Below are 16,584 nucleotides of genomic sequence, written 5' to 3' on the forward strand. Positions count from 1 at the left end.
TAAACATCCTGGCAAGTCTCCAGAATTTCTGGAAGCTGCAGTTCTCGCTGAGAATTTCTATTAAACAGCTTCTCTCGCCCTCATCGGGCTTGGTTATGGAAACGACAAACGACCGGCCCACCTTGAAAACACCATCATGTGCTCACCAATAACAACGACGACCTCACAAGGCACCGTATGCACCTCCGCCTGGACTTCCTATAACCGAGCTATTAGCAAACCAATTTCCCCGACATCGACGGACTAGACTCACTGATGATGATGCGATCTCCCTTCTTCATCTCGCAACTGTTCTTCCCGCCAAGGTTGATCTCCCTTGTCCCGTACTCGTCATGCCGAACCCACACGTTCTCGCCGAGAGCTCCAGGCTCGCCTCCAGCTAGACCATAGGGAGGAACTGTCCGTCTCTCACTCAGCACACTGACGTGCAAGTCTCGACGAAACTCGATCTCGCGGATGCAACCGTCTCCTCCATTATACTTGCCTCGGCCGCCTGACCCACGCCGAATACCGAACTCACGGAGAATACACGGGTAACGACGCTCTAGGGACTCCGGATCCGTGATTCTAGTGTTGGTCATGTGGACGTGTACGCCGGACTGGCCCTCCCAACTTGGTCCCGCACCGGCGCCGCCTGCAATGGTCTGAGTTGAATGGGAGTTAGCGTACGAATATTAATGTGGTGAGAGGAGATCTGGCTTACCTCGTAGTATCCGAACCCAGGTTTTGCCTTCCCATCAACCATCTCACCTCCGTATCCAAATGTCAGGTTATTACACGTTCCCTGGCTGGCTGCCGCGGCGTGGAACGCTCTCAACACCACATCCGTTACTCTCTGAGACGTTTCGACATTCCCACCGACTGTAGCAGCACCCAGAGAAGGAGATATAATCGTCCCAGAGGGTATGATAACGTTGATGGGAGTCAAGCAACCCTGATTCAACGGAATGTCTTCCTTGACAAGCGAACGCAAGACATAGATGATGGCGCTAAAGGTGATGGCGCGGGGTGCGTTGAGGTTACCGTACATCTCCCGACTAGTCCCTGTGAAATCAAAGACAGCAGAGCCCTCTTCGCGATTGATGCGGATCTTGAGCTTGAGTTTCGATCCATCATCCATTTGGTCCTCGGCCTCGAGCGGGAGACCACCAAACTGGTCGTGTACTTGGCGGAGGAGGTTTCGGACTACCTTCTCGGCGTTGTTCTGGATTCCGAGCATGTATTTCTGTTATTGACCGTCAACTGTTCGCTGCTCTATTCACGGGCATCTTTTTGTCTAGATAGACTGCACTTACCTGAACCGTCGGCAAGCCATACTTCTTGATAGAGTCCTGAATGAGCCTGATGCCCTTCTGATTGGCAGCTATCTGTGCCTTTAGATCACTAACGTTGTCGTTCCACGTCCTTGTTCCAGAAGAACCCGGGTACGATGCCGGCTTCTTTAGCATAATCTCAGCAAGACCTTCCTCGTTGAATCTGCCCCCATCAACCAGCTTGAAGGACAGGAACGAAGCTCCCTCTTGCCAAATCTCCTTGGAATGCGGGGGCATAGAACCGGCAGAGATGCCGCCAATGTCGGCGTGGTGAGCCCGAGAAGCTGTCCAAAAAAGAACCTCGTTGGTGTCTTCATCAATAACTGGTGAGATCACCGTCACGTCAGGGAGATGGGATCCGCCGGCGGCCGGGTGATTGGAGACCAGCACATCTCCTGGCCGAAGGGAGTTGCCCCAGCGCTCGGCCTGGTAGGCCACCGCATAACTCATGGCGCCTAGGTGACACGGGATATGCGGCGCGTTGGCCACCAGACCGCCTGTAGGTGAGAAAATGGCACAAGAGTAGTCCAGCCTCTCCTTGATGTTGACGGAGACCGAAGTCATTTGCAGCGATCTGCCCATCTGCTCCGCTATGCTCATGAATCGGTGACCGAATACTGATAGCTGAATCGGGTCGACCTCGGCCGTCTCAACTGGAAGGCCGACGGAGCTTAGCGAAACCGAATCCTTGTCGAGAAGTAAGTGACGCGGAAGCACAGTCGCTGTCCAAGACGGCTGGACCATGATGGTCTGAGTTTGGTCGAGGATAATCGCCGGACCAACAACCCGCTCACCCGGCGCAAGATCATCGAGTTTGAAGAGGTCGACCTCGTGCCACTTGCCACTTGTGTAGAGCCTCGTAGTGCTTGCTTTCTTTCGCCTCTCTACCAGCCTGGTCTCAACAGACTTCAGAGCTTGCGATACGCTGGTCACGTTGGAATCGGGTGTCTTGCCCAGCGCTCGGACGCGAATGTCCTCTACTAAGATGTCACGGTTCAGAACAAAGCCGAACTCCTCTTCATGGTGCTCGACAAATTGACGAGTAAAGTCCCACGACTCCTCAGGCTTCCGAATCATGAGCGAACTATTGGTGCCCTTGTACCGCAGGTTGAGGAACAGCTCGTGCTCGATCTGTTCATCTGAGAACCCCTGGGCGACCAAAGTCGCCGTGGCTTCATCTGCTAAAACCTTGAACTCCTCTGCCAGCTGTTTATCAGAGAAATCAGAAAGCTCAGCAGCCTTGGGACGCTGAATCTCATGCGTCAAATCAGCCAGCGCCATGCCGTACGCCGACAAGATGGACGACATCCGATGTATGACGACACGCTCTACGCCCAACGCCTCAGCGACGTCACACGCGTGTTGCCCGCCGGCGCCTCCGAACGTGGCAAGAACATGGTCTGACGTGCGAATGCCTCTGCCTTCTGTGAGCGAGCGTATAGGTCTGCTCATGCTCTCGTTGGCGACGCGGAGGAAGCCGCTGGCGATCTCCTCCGGCGTGAATGACTTTCCCTCTTCAGAGTTGATCTTCTCGGTGAGAGTGTGGAAAGCTGTAGCTGCTGCGTCGTAGTCTAGGGGTTCGTTTTCCTTTGGTCCGAAGATGGAAGGGAAGTATTCGGGGCGTAGACGACCTAGGAACAGATTTGCGTCAGTGACTGTGAGAGGTCCGCCCTTGCGGTAGCACACAGGTCCTGGGTGTGCGCCGGCAGACTGTAAGTTGATGTTAGTTTATGATGCTGAAGAGCTGCCAGTGTGCTGTGATAACCCACATCCGGGCCGATCGCAAACAGCCCATTCTTCCAATGCAAGATCGAGCCGCCACCAGCAGCAACAGTATTGATATCCAACTGTGGCGTCTGTAACGTGACCTCAGCCGTCTCTGTCTCAAATACATGGTCGTATGTGCCCGAAAAGCGACTGACGTCCGTCGAAGTACCGCCCATATCAAAGCCAATCACCGGCATCTTGGTCTCGGGATCATAACAAGACTTGCCGAAACCGATGACGCCGCCAGCGGGGCCAGATAAAATGGCGCGCAGCCCGGAGAAGTTCTGCCAGAGACAGAGCCCGCCGTCGCTTTGCATGAAGAGGAGCTTGCTAGCAATGGCGTCTAGGCCGCCTTTGAAGCCGCTGCCAAAATCGCGGACGTAGCGGCGGATGAGAGGGGAGAGATACGCATCGGCGTTTGCTGAGTTTCCTCGGGACACCATCTTGATCTAGACAGATGTGAGCGTGTGAAGCAGAGCGTGAGAGAAGGTGGGCTGTTCATACCGTTGGCTGCAATTCAGACGACACGGATACGTCGAACCCCATTGATCGCGCGAGCTCCGCCACCTCATTCTCGTGATTGGGGTAGAGATAGGAGTGGATGAAGCAAATCGCAACACTCTTGAAGCCCTCAGCCTTTAGATCCCTCAACTGACTTGCTACAACCTCCAAGTCAGGCTTCTTGAAAACTCGAACTGGCTCCCCCGTCAATCCTTTTACGAGCTCTGGATCGCTTCCAATGTCGATGGGCTGTTTCTCCGGATTCTCCAAAAACTCCTCCATCGTCACACGCTCGTCAACCTCGACAACCTTTTCATACAGGTTCTGCAACTTGTGGATACTCAAATCAAAGATGTGCGGCCGGGCCTGGTTGCCGATGACTAGCAGATCCCGGAAGCCCTTGGTCGTCAGGAACGCGACGCGCTCGCCTTGTCGTTCTAGCAGGGCGTTCGTCGCCACAGTCGTTCCCATACGAACTGATTCAACGTCGGAGATGTCGAGGGGTTCATTGCGGGATACTGGTGCGCCTCTGTAATGTGCCAGGACGCGTCGTATACCTTCGGTCGGCGCATCTTTGTAGTTTCTCGGGTCTACTGACAGAAGTTTGAATACCATCTCTGGCTCATCAGAGCCGGGAATGTAGGCGTGCACATCGGTAAAAGTGCCGCCGCGATCTAGTGAGAACTTGTGAGCAAAAAAGACTGTCGAGACACTGGCCGCACAACTGCCCACTGAAGAATTGGACTTACCTATCGCGATTCTAATCTTCTTTCTAATTGGGCCAAGCGAGCCCATTGTGAATAGTGATGAAATACAGGTGATTGAAAGATGAAATTGTTAGGGTACGTTGGATCGGTAAACGCTGAGCCAATTGAGCTAGACATTTGGACGCTTGAATTCAATGAAGTTATAAAGCATTCTCCATCTCTCCTACGTAGGAGTCCGCCCCCGATCTAATCAGCACGTTGCATATCCCCCGCATTGGTCCCCGAATCGCACCATCCGGTCTCCAACACGCAGCTTATCAGAGCTGCCGCATTCCCGGGCTCGGCACCGGAGGCGAACCCCGAAGCCTCCGAAACCTCCTCCGAAGTGGGCCTAGGTGTCACAACCTGGGGTATCAGCAACTCGGCTTGCTGGACCGAGATAACTTCGGCTTCATGGACCTAGCAATCGCTATTTCTAAGGTCGATGTAGTGCATCTAATCGAGAACTGTGACGCGTTTCCAACTTCGTGCCTGGTTGATGCCAAGGTATGGCCGATCAGTCAGCATGCGGCACCTCCTTGTGCCGTTTCTTTCACAAGATGGTACATATCGCGACATCCATATCATAGCTTTTTGCCGGAAAAGGGGGTTTATCACAGAGTAGAGGAGTACAATCAAAGACACTCCCTCTACGGGAGGATCGTAGGAGTAAGGCCTAAATCTAGGGAACTGGGATGCAACCACCGGGAAGTGCTTGGAAGATCGTTTTGGCTGGGGGTCATGCAGCTGACTCTTGAACCGATTGGAATCTGCTCGTTGATAACGACGGCTTCGCGACCCGCGCCGCGAGCCAAGAAAATACGTTAACCTCGGGTCGTCAACCCGCGTCCACTTGATCATCACCGCGCGTTGTATGCACATGGTGCTCTTCAATAGCCAATGATCCTCGGTTGACAAGGACAGACCCCGTTAGCGGAGGCAATTATCTTGTGTCTGATAATCACGTTACAGTCGCGGCTTCTCTTGAGTCTGGGCCGGCTTGCGGAACAAGGCTGCGAGCGAGTTATCTGATCTTTATATCATCCTTGAGATCGATTGAGAGGTTGTTGCTGGGGTGCTAAAGATTAGATGAACCCATAATCCGTAGATAAGTATGATATGACATAGACTGCGTAACTCTGGACATGTCTTAAGTGATACTTTAGTCAAGTTCTCTCTCAACTTATCTATGGGAATATTAGTTCACATCTGAGCGATACAATACTATACTCTTTCGAAATGCCTGAGACCCAAAGCTTAGAAGAAACCAAGAACAGCATCAGCCACAATGTCAAAAACCATGATATCAGTGTCGCCCATTCAACCGACATCCAGAGCGATCGTGCCAAAGAAGCCAAAGTCGTGAGAAAGCTGGACCTGTATATCACACCCGTACTCTTCATCGTCTATCTCTCATGCTTCATCGACAGAGCCAACATCGGTAGGTATTCCATAGCTTCCTTTGAGAGTCTCCAACATTGTACCGGAAACTATGTTTCTGTCATTCACTTCCTAGTTCCGACCAGAATCCTAAACACGATGCAGGAAACGTCAAAGTCGCGGGCATGCCCGAAGAAATCGGCGCCACAAATCAGCAATACTCTACAGCCGTATCCCTCTTCTTCGTAACCTACGTGCCCGTCGAGGTCCCAGCCGTCCTCCTCGTCAAACGCTTCGAACCTCGCTTCGTTCTCACAGCACTGTGCATAATCTGGTCCGTCACGACAGTAGCCAACGGTCTCATTCGCAATGTCGGTGGCCTCTATGCCTGCCGTCTAGTCCTCGGCGCTTGCGAAGGCGGCCTATTCCCTTCTCTCAACATGTACCTCACCATGGTATATAAGCGTGACGAGATCGCAAAGCGCACGTCCTACCTCGTCTCGTGCACGGCATTATCCGGTGCCTTTGGAGGCTTGTTGGCGTACGGGTTGTTACAAATGGACGGTGTTGGCGGGTACGCTGGCTGGAGATGGGTGTATCTCATAGAGGGGGCGTTTAGTGTCACATGCGCCTTTGCTGTATGGTTCGGATTGCCTAGCGATGTCCGCAAAGCGTATTTCCTTAGCGAGGAGGAGCGAATAATCATGGACATGCGGCACCAGGAGAGGTTGGACTACATGGGCAGTGACGAGCTTGATTGGAATGAAGTGAAGCTCGCTTTCTTGGACCCAAAGACTTGGCTCAGGTATGTGTTGCTCAAGGATTCGAACGCAGGGAGAAGTTCCTGACACTTACGCCCCCAGCGCGTGGACTCAATTTTGCCAGAATATTTTGACAAACGGATTTGGCACCTTCTTGCCCTCCATCTTGCACGCCATGGGTCACGGCACGCTGGCTAGCAACTATTTGACAATACCCGTGTATTGCCTTGGCGCGCTGGCATTCTTCACTTTTGCGTTTTTATCAGACAAGTACGGAAAGTGCGGCATGGTGAGTTGACCCGCAATCAACCAATTTCGTAGTAGACTAGCTGATGGTTCTAGTTTCTCTTCGCAACCAATCTTGTGGGCGCGGTAGGCTATGCAGTATTGATTGGCGTTAGCAATAATGCTGTCAAATATTTTGCCTGCTTCGTCTGCACTATCGCAGTGTACAACGGCACAGGGCTGAACCTGGCCTGGCTCAATGTCAACACAGCGCCACAATATCGGCGTGCGACGGCCATTGGTATTCAACAGACAATCGGCAATTCTGCCGGTGCTGTGGCAGGCCAGATATACAGAAGTTCGCCGTATCTTCTTGGGAATAGTTTCTCGCTTGGTGCCATATTTGTCGCAGAGTGTCTGATCGTCATGCATTGGCTATTTCTCATACGCCTAGACAAGCAGAAGGAGGCTATCCTTGACGGGGCCGGGCCAGACACGCGAAGGAAGCGAACAGGCGACCGAGACGTTGAGTTCAGGTACCGCCTTTGACCATAGCAGCTTGCTCTCTATCCTCGAATGTACGGGTGTGAGGCGTTTTTGAGATTGGACACAGTCGTAAACTATGGTGGATACTCGTGGCATCGGCTGGGACTTGCGTCGGAGTTTCGTCAGTCTGAGCCGCTGGCAACTTCGCGTTGGCTGAAAAAGTTTTGAGGCAGATCTAAGATATCACAGCCAGTATTTGGCCCACACTTCGTGCTCTTCCTTAGTTCCTCTGAAGGCGAACTCAAGTTCGGTAATGTCTTGGAACCCCTCCTTTACTTTTGGTTCCTTGAAGCGGGATTTGAATCCGTTGAAGGCCATCCTAGGCAGTGCCGTTCGTGACTCGGGGTTAAGCTGCCCTGCATAAGCTACAGTCATGTATTTGCAGTTTAAGTTGGACTTACGGATTCGTTCATAGACCGTACGGCATCATTGTGTTCGCAAATGTGAAGAGGCGTCTTGAACCAAACACACCTGATTGGAACGTCGTGTTTCGCTGCAAGCTGAACCCAGACAGCTCTCGTATCGGGGTCGGGATTCGTATTGTCTGTACTGAATTAATGCCTGAAGATGGCGAGAAGATTCGTGCCGGAGCTGACCTATTGCTATTGATTGGCCTCCACTCAGTAGCTCTTTGGCGACTTGCAGGCACTTGTCTCGACTGCCAATACATTAATATTTACATGACTTGATCATATTAAGCTGAACTGACGTCTTCAAAGTGTCTTGATTGATGCGCTCATAACCCAATGGCTTGAGGTACTTCCAGAAGAACGTACTCTTCCCAGCACCTGGCGGGCCGCAGGAAAGAACAATGTCTTGCTTGTTCTTCTTCTCAAACAGGGCACTCGACGCCTCCGAATTGGGATCCTCTGGGTATGGGAAATGGACGATGTCGAATTCTCGGACAAAGTCCCGAGGCTTCTCATCGAGGAAGAATTCTTCTGGTGTCTTGTATGTGATTCCAATGTTGTGGGCGAGATTTCGATCGGAGCAGCTGAAGTCTTTGGAGAATTTTGATGCCGCAGTGCGACCACCAGCGTCACCAATGAAGATGCTCCCCTCCAGGTCGACGTCGTCAGTGAGGTCATAATCAGCGCAAAGTTCCTTCCACATCCCCGGCCTCGGTTTTCTATATATGTCTTTCTCTGTGGCTGCGTATATAGTGGTCGGGATGTTGAGCTGTGTCAAAACGGCATTGACCTTTTGCTTGAATGCCGAGGCTCGGTCTTTTGTCGATTTCGGCGTTTTTGCTTTCGGATCGGCGTGAAGAACGATACCGGCTTGATTGGACAGTACCACAATACGGTATCTGTAAAGATGAGCTGATTTCTGTCACTCTTACGGCCAAGCGCTGATAACAAACCCTTCGTCATTGTACATGTCCCGCAGCTTGCCAGGAACAGAAGCATGCCACCATTTCCAGTCCTCAGCGGCGTCGGCATGTTTCTTGCCCGAAGCCGTTGTGATTAGGGTCGAGTCCTAGGCGGGTATTCGTCAATTTCAAAGGCTTTATATGTGTGAAGCTGCGTAGCTGTCATACCAGGTCAAAAGCAGCCACCTTCCTCCTCTTTTCGGACTCGGCTGAGGGCTCCTCTGGTTCGTAGCGGCCAACGAGCAGTGTCGCAGGAATATCATCGTTCAGAGCGCGTTCGGTCCATATTGTGCGGTCTTTTGGCTTCTGCGAAGTAGGTTTGAAGAAATTCGCAACTGCGTTCTCTGTAGGGAGCCAGGAGTCAGTGACGATTCATAGTTTGGACGAAGAACGAGCTTACTGGTTGTGCCGCTCTGGACTTTCCGTTTGACGGGCGGTGGAGAGATCGATTCTCTTTGCTTCCTCTTCGTGGTTGACGAACTTGAGTTTGACATGATCGAAGTCGAGTGAATCGATTGCTTGCTGAGAAATTGGCACAGTATTCCGCTGTTGACTCTCCAGAGCGACGTTCGCATGTCGATAATCGTAGCTCAGAGCTTGGGAAGCGGCGAGCTTTGGTGGGGCACGGCCACTTTACCGGCAGAAAGCGCGACGACGCCCACGCGCCAGGGTGACGGGCAGACACGTGACCCAGAATGCGTGGCAGGTACGTATCGGTGGAGCAATTTCACGGGACCTTCACATTCACCTCAATGAGACGCTGTTCATGAATCTCTCTCACTCTCACGCCCTCACTACCCTAGTCCTTCCCCAACCTTGCCGTCATCATCGCCAAATTGTTCAGTCGAAATGTACGAGCTCTTTCTCACGACGCTCGTCGACGACGACGATATCCAGGCGGCATGCTCAGTCCTCGGCGGTCTCTGCGCTATGCCCGCCTGGCAGAGTCTCCATCGCGTCCTTTATTTCAAGGGCCCAGGCAAACCCGGCGGAATCTCAAACCAAAACTCCATCGTCAAAACCCCTCGCAAGGACATTCAGATGCTGTGGAAAGACTTGCATCAGCAACTGAGCCGTCAATCTTACATCCTCCAGGCCCGATATGAGGTCTTCAAGGATAAGGACTTCGGCCCGACCGCTCCGGAAGTGGACTTCAATGCGCGTGCCGGCACCCTCCGATGGACCGATTTCCCTGATCCTCCCCAGGTCCGCTCTTCGGTCACTCAGCGCAAGAAGACTGAAATTTGGGATCAACGGAACTTGTTGTCTGTGATGAAAGACAACAACTACCAGTCAGTCTTGGACACCTGTTATTGGTGATTGTGATCTAACAACATGCAGGTTCAAAAGCGAGGCCATTGAGGAAACCTATCAATTCTTCCGAGAAGATGTAGAGTTTTGCCTCTCAAGACACTACATTCTCCAGATGAACGGCGACAATGGTCCTCTCACTCAAACCGCTACATGGGACACCATGTCACCGGCGGATCCCGGGCAGCGATGGATGTTTCTGATTAAGGTTCATGTTCACCAAGACAACAAGCCCGATGAGATCCTCAAGGCGCATGAGCAATTGGCCAATATTCGACGTGAGCTCGAGGGCGTCTTCGAGTTCAAGATGTTTGACCGACGTATACACGATACCCGCGTTGCGGTTGAGATGAGAAATGCGCCTGCACCACTGCCTCAGGTGATGACCATTACAGACCAACGGTAAAGCGTGGTCATCTTACTGAAACCATGGATCATGATTATATTCCTGATCCATGTTTAATAATACATATTCAGCAGTTGGCAAGACTATTGATGCACGAACTTAGACCTGGTCGAGATTGAGCACCATCGCGATTCGCTGGGACTGTGCTCGCCAATGCTTCAGCCTCCAGTCGACTGCTGAGCTTCCTATTGGACGTCATCAGGTCTCTGAATAGCGCGAGAAGCTTAGGCGAGAGCTTTGAAGACTCGGCTGTCAACGGAAAGGTTCAGAGTCAAACCGTGGGTACTCCCGATTTTGCCCCTGATCAGGTCAGAGCAGAAACCTACCCTTATTGAGTGCCTTATCCTGAAAAGTTCGCACCAACAGTGGTGGGCTTCTTGCAAGAAAAACACACAGCAATCAAAAAGAATTGCAGAGTGCAAAAGCTGGGGAAAGGACTTTGGCAATGGAGGGAGCAGAAAGACAATACTCGGACATTCGGCACGAGTACGAGATGAAGTTGAGATACCTTGATAGGGAATCCACAGGTTCCAGAAGATTTCTTCAGTCAAGTGGGCCAATATGTGTCGTCAAGAATAGCCTAGGACCATAAGCTACCTTAAATCAGAAATGGCATCAAGCTTATTTTTTGACTGATGCACACCGTCTTTAAACCGGCAACAAAGTGCCGTTGCTGCAACTGCTGTTCATGAATTGACGTCTCCTCATAGTTTTGGCTCAGTTCAACGATGAATGGATCAAACCCATTGTCGACATGCTTAGCAACTAGAGACACCAGAAACAAAAGTACTAGGTAGTGCACCACGGAAAAACATATTAGGGATTGGTTTACAAAGTGTCATTGATCTTGGAGTAATCTCAGATAATATCACAATTATGCGAGACGATCAAAAAAAAAAAATTCAGAAATCGCTCTCAGACTTCTAAAACTTTGGACCTCACAACAGGATATGACGTACGATATCCTCACTTGCCGCCAGATGCATGGTCGAAAATATTGGCCTTATTTCTTTTCAGAGCGGCACGATATGGCCAAGACTTTTCTATCCTGCCGTAGCCCGTTCCCCCCCTTTGCTCGTTGACGGTTGGCGCCATCATCCATGGACCATGCATGGCCCAGGCGCCAGAACTGGCGGCCCTGGTTTCGAAATAATTAAACGTGCAGCGGTCAGCGGTGCACTGCGCTAAAAGGGCAACCCCCCATCGAAAAATTCAGTCGTCCCCGAACTGGCCCCCAAGATCTAGGCTCGTTTCACTCGGAGATGATTTCCCGCCTAAAGGCTTGGGGGACCACCGTATACTCTCCACATACGCTGATAAGTTGTGAACCGAGGTGCTGAGGGGAATATTGATCCAACTTTGTCTTTTGGCGAAGCAATAGAGACGGGTTGGCATCTACAATAGGCGTTCATTTACGGCTGGAGCTGGTCGAGAGCGTCATTGCAGCGTACGAATTGAGTCAATCAATAACCACAAAGGGAACTGTCAGAGCCAGCATATTGACTCGAGAGCGGCTGTGTTCTGCATCGTTCTCCTCCCGCTCGACTTCAGAGGTTCAAAAGGACCAAAAATCATCTCTACCCGTAACGCACGTGTCCGCCAGTGGTACAGGCTTCCACCACTGGAGACGGGCTTGCAGGGCTCATCCAGGGTTGGACCACTTTGGGTGACACAATCCATCGAGCCCCAGGACCGTCGCTCGCCCCTGGGGAGGATGACGATCGCGGATCACTCCGTTGCCCAATCGGAATCATTCAAGACCTGGGTTGATTTGCGCCAAACGGTCCAGCACCATGGAGACACGCGAGTACCAAGGAAAGTATGTGTTAGTGATTCTCCGTCGATCTCGCGGGTGAGGGCTAAGGTTCAATCTATTCAACGTCGCCTACCAAAGTTTACCCTGACTTTTGTTGCTGACACATATTGCATTGTACGAGAGTTCCGCCGAATTCTGCCTATGTTCGTTTATACCAGTAAACTCACCTGTTTCTATGAGCCCGGAAAGGGAAGAGTGCACAGTAAGCAGTTTTGCTGTGGTCTTATCTTGGCCAAACTGAGTAGCGCCAGGGGCCACATGCTGTTTGTGTTTCAGGTTCGGACGGCCAGCCGCGAAGGGGGATGAAAAACCGGGGGTCAGCACTGGTTGCCAACACGCCAGTGGTTGAACACATGGATCCGACTCCAGGGACGGCGATGTCCTCCAAGGGGTTAAATTAAGCTTGGGGTCAAGTTGGGACGACTGAAGCGAGGGATGCCCGCCTTGCGACCTATCCAGCCGAATAAGCAAAAGCGAATCCGTACAGAAGCTGCACCAACTGGCTGCAAGTTCATGAACCCTGGTTGACAAACCCGAACTGGGCGCGTCACCCGCGCAGCCGAAGCTGCAAGGCACACATCCCGCAATTTAGACACAACAGCGGGCATCCCCACAACGTTAACCCCTTTCAAGATTATTGCTCCAATGAACGATCGGTGACACCCATGGGCATGCCCGGCCGGGACTGCTTCTTTACGGCGGGAAGCGGTGCTGAAGCCTGTGTGCCCATTCAGTTCCTGACGAACCCTTGCGGTATAGAGATTAAACGCTTCCCTTCGAGGTATCAGATCCCTGGTTGTTAGTTGAACCGATGAGGCGGCGTCGTGGGCCAGTGGGACGGGATTGCGGTCCCCCTTTCCAGAATTTAGGCTTGGCAGCTCTAAACTGGCCTGACCATGTCCGGTTGGTGGGGAGGAAGAAGACCGAGGACGATGTTGGTGGTTGAAGACGGGAGGGAGGGGATAGAGGGGGGTGATGCGAGGAACCAGAGAAGCCATACATATACCATCTCGGTCTCCTCGTTTCTCGAAAGAGAGTTTGTTCTGTCTCTCCAACAGTTTCAGTCACTCATCTGTCCACTCTTTACTTTCAGTCCTTCTCTACAGCTCGACGCCGGCGTCATTTCACTCACTTCTCACCTTTGTGTGCACTTCTTCTAACGCCCGGAAACCACCTTCTTTTCACAAAAAACAACCAAACCAAAATCACCGTCAAGATGAAGTCTGTCGCTGCTCTCGCCCTTACCGCCTCCATGGCCAACATGGTTGCCGGCCACGCCATCTTCCAGCAACTCTGGGTCAACGGTGTTGACCAGGAGTCCAGCTGCGTCCGCATGCCCGTAAGTCGACTTACACAGCAGTCCCAAGTGTAACATCATCGAAGACTAACATGATCATGATAGGCCTCCAACTCTCCCGTCCAGGACCCCACGTCCAACGACATGCGCTGCAACGCCAACTCCGCTGCCGCCACCACCACCTGCGGCGTCAAGGCCGGCGACACCATCACCGTCGAGATGCACCAGCACAACACCCGTGCCTGCACTGAGGAGGCCATTGGAGGTGCCCACCACGGCCCCGTCATGGTCTACCTGAGCTCCGTCACCGACGCCGCCACCGCCGATGGCTCCAGCTCTTTCTTCAAGATCTTCGAGTCCGGCTACTTCGCCAACAACAACACCTGGGGTAACGACTTGATCAACGAGGGCTGCGGCAAGCAGAACGTTGTCATCCCCTCTGACATCGCCCCTGGTGACTACCTTCTCCGTGCCGAGACCGTCGCTCTCCACGCCGCTGGCTCCGAGAACGGTGCTCAGTACTACATGAGGTATTCCCACCCACTTCCACTCATCACAGACATGATCAAGAAGCTAATAAAGGCTCTGCAGTTGCTACCAGCTTAAGGTTACCGGATCGGGTACTGCTAAGCCTGAGGGTGTCGTCTTCCCTGGTGCGTACAAGGCCACCGACCCTGGTCTGTTGATCAACATCTACAACACCATCTCCAAGTAAGTACACCCATTCTCACCCAATATCAATGGGAAGGCACGTGGAAGCAGCAGACTAACAATCAAAACAGCTACGTCATCCCTGGCCCTGCTGTCTACGAGGGTGGTGGCTCTTCCGGCTCTGCCCCGGCCTCCTCCGCTCCCGCTGCCTCTGCCCCGGCCGCCACCAGCGCCGCTGCCGCTTCTTCTTCCGCTCCCGCTGCTGCCGCCCCCACTACCCTCGTCACTAGCGCTGCTGCCGCTTCGGCCACTCCCACCGCTGCTGCCCCCGCTACCACTTCTTCCGCCGCAGCTGCCTCTACCTCCGCTGCCGCCGCTCCGGCGCCCAGCAGCCCCTCCGGCTGCAAGCGCCGCCGTGCCCGCAAGGCTCGCCGCTCTGCTAAGTACTAGAGTGTACTAGGTCAGAACCTAGACGCCATGGAAAAGCGATAGATGGTTGTTTATAGAGGAGACGTATCTTTCCGGTACATATTAGAGGTTCTTTGTACATAGTATACCGCGTAATTCTGCGATTTACGCCCTTTTCGAGTGGCACAATACAACAAGACTTTTCCTTGTTCAAAATGTTTCTAATCCCTCGGTTGATCACGTGCTTGGATACTACCGCCTAAAGTGAGGTGTACTGATTTGCTGATGAGTATTGGAAGCACTGTGCATGCTCACATGAAATGATCAGAATGTTTTGTCTTTCAACTTGGAAGCAGAGCTATTTAGCAACCGGAACTAAAGTCAGATAGAATCAGTGAAATTGGGCAGATGGCTACTCTATCTGGCCAAAATAAAGTTGTTTCAATCCAGATAGGGAAGAAAAGATAAAGGCAAAAGTCTGAGTGTTCTTTCATATGCGGAGGTACTGATGCTAATATACAAAAACAAGACACGCTCGCAAACTCCAACAAACTAAGCAAACAATATCAAAGCCGCTCCAAGTTGCCATGCAAATGTCTTTCAGCGCCGATGTCTAGATCAGAGCAAGACTGTTGTGAAGAGAAATAAAGTTCGCCACCAATAGATGGCAAGGAACAAAATACTTAAGTGCTGTAAACAGCAACGTACTTGACCTCCATCCGAGAGTCCTTGCCGCCGACAGTCTGGGCATTGGGCGTCTTGGTACCAGCCTTGGCATCAGGGAACTCGCCACCGATAGCAACGTTGAGCAGAATCATCTTGGGGGTCTGGGCAAGGTTCTTCCACACAGCCTCGTCGCCAATCTCCTGGCCCGTGATGGTCTTGGTCACCTTGTCGTTGAGATACCACACAAGCTTCTCAGTGGCGAAACCGCCGCCGGCAGACCGATCAACTTCGCAGGCAATCTTGACAAACTCGCCGCGCGGGAACTCGGCGCTGGAGCTGAGACCGGTCTTCTCGTTGCATGGGCCGCCGTCGATAACACCGCAGTGAGCCGTCTGGAACACCGTGCCGACACCGTTGGAGACCTCGAGCATGTCGATCTCACCGACGCTGGGCCATGAGGTGACGTTCGTGCGGAAGGCGGAGCCCATGGACCAGAAGGCGGGCCAGATACCGGACTGCGTCGCCGGGTTCGTAGCCGGAATCATGATGCTTGCCTCCATGCGCAGCTTGCCCTTAGCCGGGCAAGTGAAGTCCGACGCGGCGTTGGTCTCGATGCGAGACGAGGTCCAGGCCTCGCCAGTCTTGATAGGCGTGATGGTCAGCGTGCCGCTTTCCGAGATGGCAATGTTCTTGGTGTCTTTGGTGTAGGTCTGGATCTCCTGGGTACCCCAGTTGGTGGCGCCACCAGGGTAGCCAGTGCCCACGTCAAAGGTCCACTTCGACGAGTCGGGCAGGGCGCCGGCCTTTTGCGTCGAGAAGTCGTCTTCGAAGACGATCTTTGCGTAGCCGGCGGGGAGGGTCGGGCCGCCGCCTGTGCTGTTGCCCCCCTTGCCTGGTGTCGTGCTGGCAGCAGGCTTGAGGGCGTTGTTGGCCGGAGTAGCAACACCAGACTCCTGAGGAAACGATGGTACGGCTCCGGAGGGGGCAAAGCCTGGCTTGCTGCCATCCGGAGACGGGAAGCCGCCGGGGTAACCTCCCTTGGGAGGGAACGGCGCCGGGGATGACCAGCCCGCGCTGAAGAGAAGAGGAAGAAGAGACAGAACCTGCTTAGTCGTCATGGTGAAAAGCTTCGTCGAGAAGGACTGGGATAAGGAATGGGATAAGGAATGCGAGAAAGGAATAAGAAAAAGATAGAGGTGAGATGGAAAAGAAGAATGGCGCTTGCGCTTGATGTCCAGCAGATCGGATGATGATCTAGAATATTCCCTTTCGATGAGATGAGATCTCAATCTTCTTTATATCTTCCATGAAGTCATATTAGGAAGCCATTACGACCTTCGCTTAGAAGGTTCGTCCTGTACAGGTCACAATCTCTATTCCAAGCCTAAGTGACCGCACGCTACTACAAGTGGATGAGG

At 52.6% G+C, this 16,584-nt stretch overlaps 6 protein-coding genes across 6 annotated transcripts; 3 read left to right on the top strand and 3 right to left on the bottom strand.

Moving 5' to 3' along the window:
- Nucleotides 1-163: 163 nt before the first annotated feature.
- N0V96_010569 (uncharacterized protein) lies at nt 164-4,376 on the bottom strand (the record flags this gene model as incomplete). Its single annotated transcript, XM_053189384.1, has 7 exons — nt 164-198; nt 254-644; nt 704-1,225; nt 1,296-3,023; nt 3,083-3,529; nt 3,585-4,255; nt 4,331-4,376. 7 exons carry the CDS (start codon nt 4,374-4,376, stop codon nt 164-166), a joined length of 3,840 nt encoding a protein of 1,279 aa, XP_053053372.1.
- A 1,190-nt stretch (nt 4,377-5,566) lies between these two features.
- N0V96_010570 (uncharacterized protein) lies at nt 5,567-6,792 on the top strand (the record flags this gene model as incomplete). The annotated part of the gene is made up of 4 exons (XM_053189383.2): nt 5,567-5,768; nt 5,873-6,512; nt 6,571-6,757; nt 6,790-6,792. 4 exons carry the CDS (start codon nt 5,567-5,569, stop codon nt 6,790-6,792), a joined length of 1,032 nt encoding a protein of 343 aa, XP_053053371.2.
- A 630-nt stretch (nt 6,793-7,422) lies between these two features.
- pnk1 (DNA kinase/phosphatase Pnk1) lies at nt 7,423-9,105 on the bottom strand (the record flags this gene model as incomplete). Its single annotated transcript, XM_065758994.1, has 7 exons — nt 7,423-7,590; nt 7,641-7,783; nt 7,836-7,897; nt 7,949-8,548; nt 8,603-8,718; nt 8,780-8,955; nt 9,012-9,105. The coding sequence occupies 7 exons, from the start codon at nt 9,103-9,105 to the stop codon at nt 7,423-7,425; spliced, it is 1,359 nt and encodes a 452-aa protein (XP_065612304.1).
- A 355-nt stretch (nt 9,106-9,460) lies between these two features.
- On the top strand, nt 9,461-10,328 carry N0V96_010572 (uncharacterized protein; the record flags this gene model as incomplete). The annotated part of the gene is made up of 2 exons (XM_053189381.1): nt 9,461-9,903; nt 9,953-10,328. The coding sequence occupies 2 exons, from the start codon at nt 9,461-9,463 to the stop codon at nt 10,326-10,328; spliced, it is 819 nt and encodes a 272-aa protein (XP_053053369.1).
- Nucleotides 10,329-13,360: 3,032 nt separating this feature from the next.
- N0V96_010573 (uncharacterized protein) lies at nt 13,361-14,542 on the top strand (the record flags this gene model as incomplete). Its single annotated transcript, XM_053189380.2, has 4 exons — nt 13,361-13,483; nt 13,547-13,971; nt 14,033-14,152; nt 14,224-14,542. 4 exons carry the CDS (start codon nt 13,361-13,363, stop codon nt 14,540-14,542), a joined length of 987 nt encoding a protein of 328 aa, XP_053053368.1.
- A 641-nt stretch (nt 14,543-15,183) lies between these two features.
- On the bottom strand, nt 15,184-16,284 carry N0V96_010574 (uncharacterized protein; the record flags this gene model as incomplete). Its single annotated transcript, XM_053189379.1, has 1 exon — nt 15,184-16,284. One exon carries the CDS (start codon nt 16,282-16,284, stop codon nt 15,184-15,186), a length of 1,101 nt encoding a protein of 366 aa, XP_053053367.1.
- Between the last annotated feature and the right edge of the window lie 300 nt (nt 16,285-16,584).

Source organism: Colletotrichum fioriniae, assembly GCF_027942845.1.
Source record: "Colletotrichum fioriniae strain IMI 355084 chromosome Unknown scaffold_15, whole genome shotgun sequence".
Classification (NCBI taxonomy): domain Eukaryota; kingdom Fungi; phylum Ascomycota; class Sordariomycetes; order Glomerellales; family Glomerellaceae; genus Colletotrichum; species Colletotrichum fioriniae.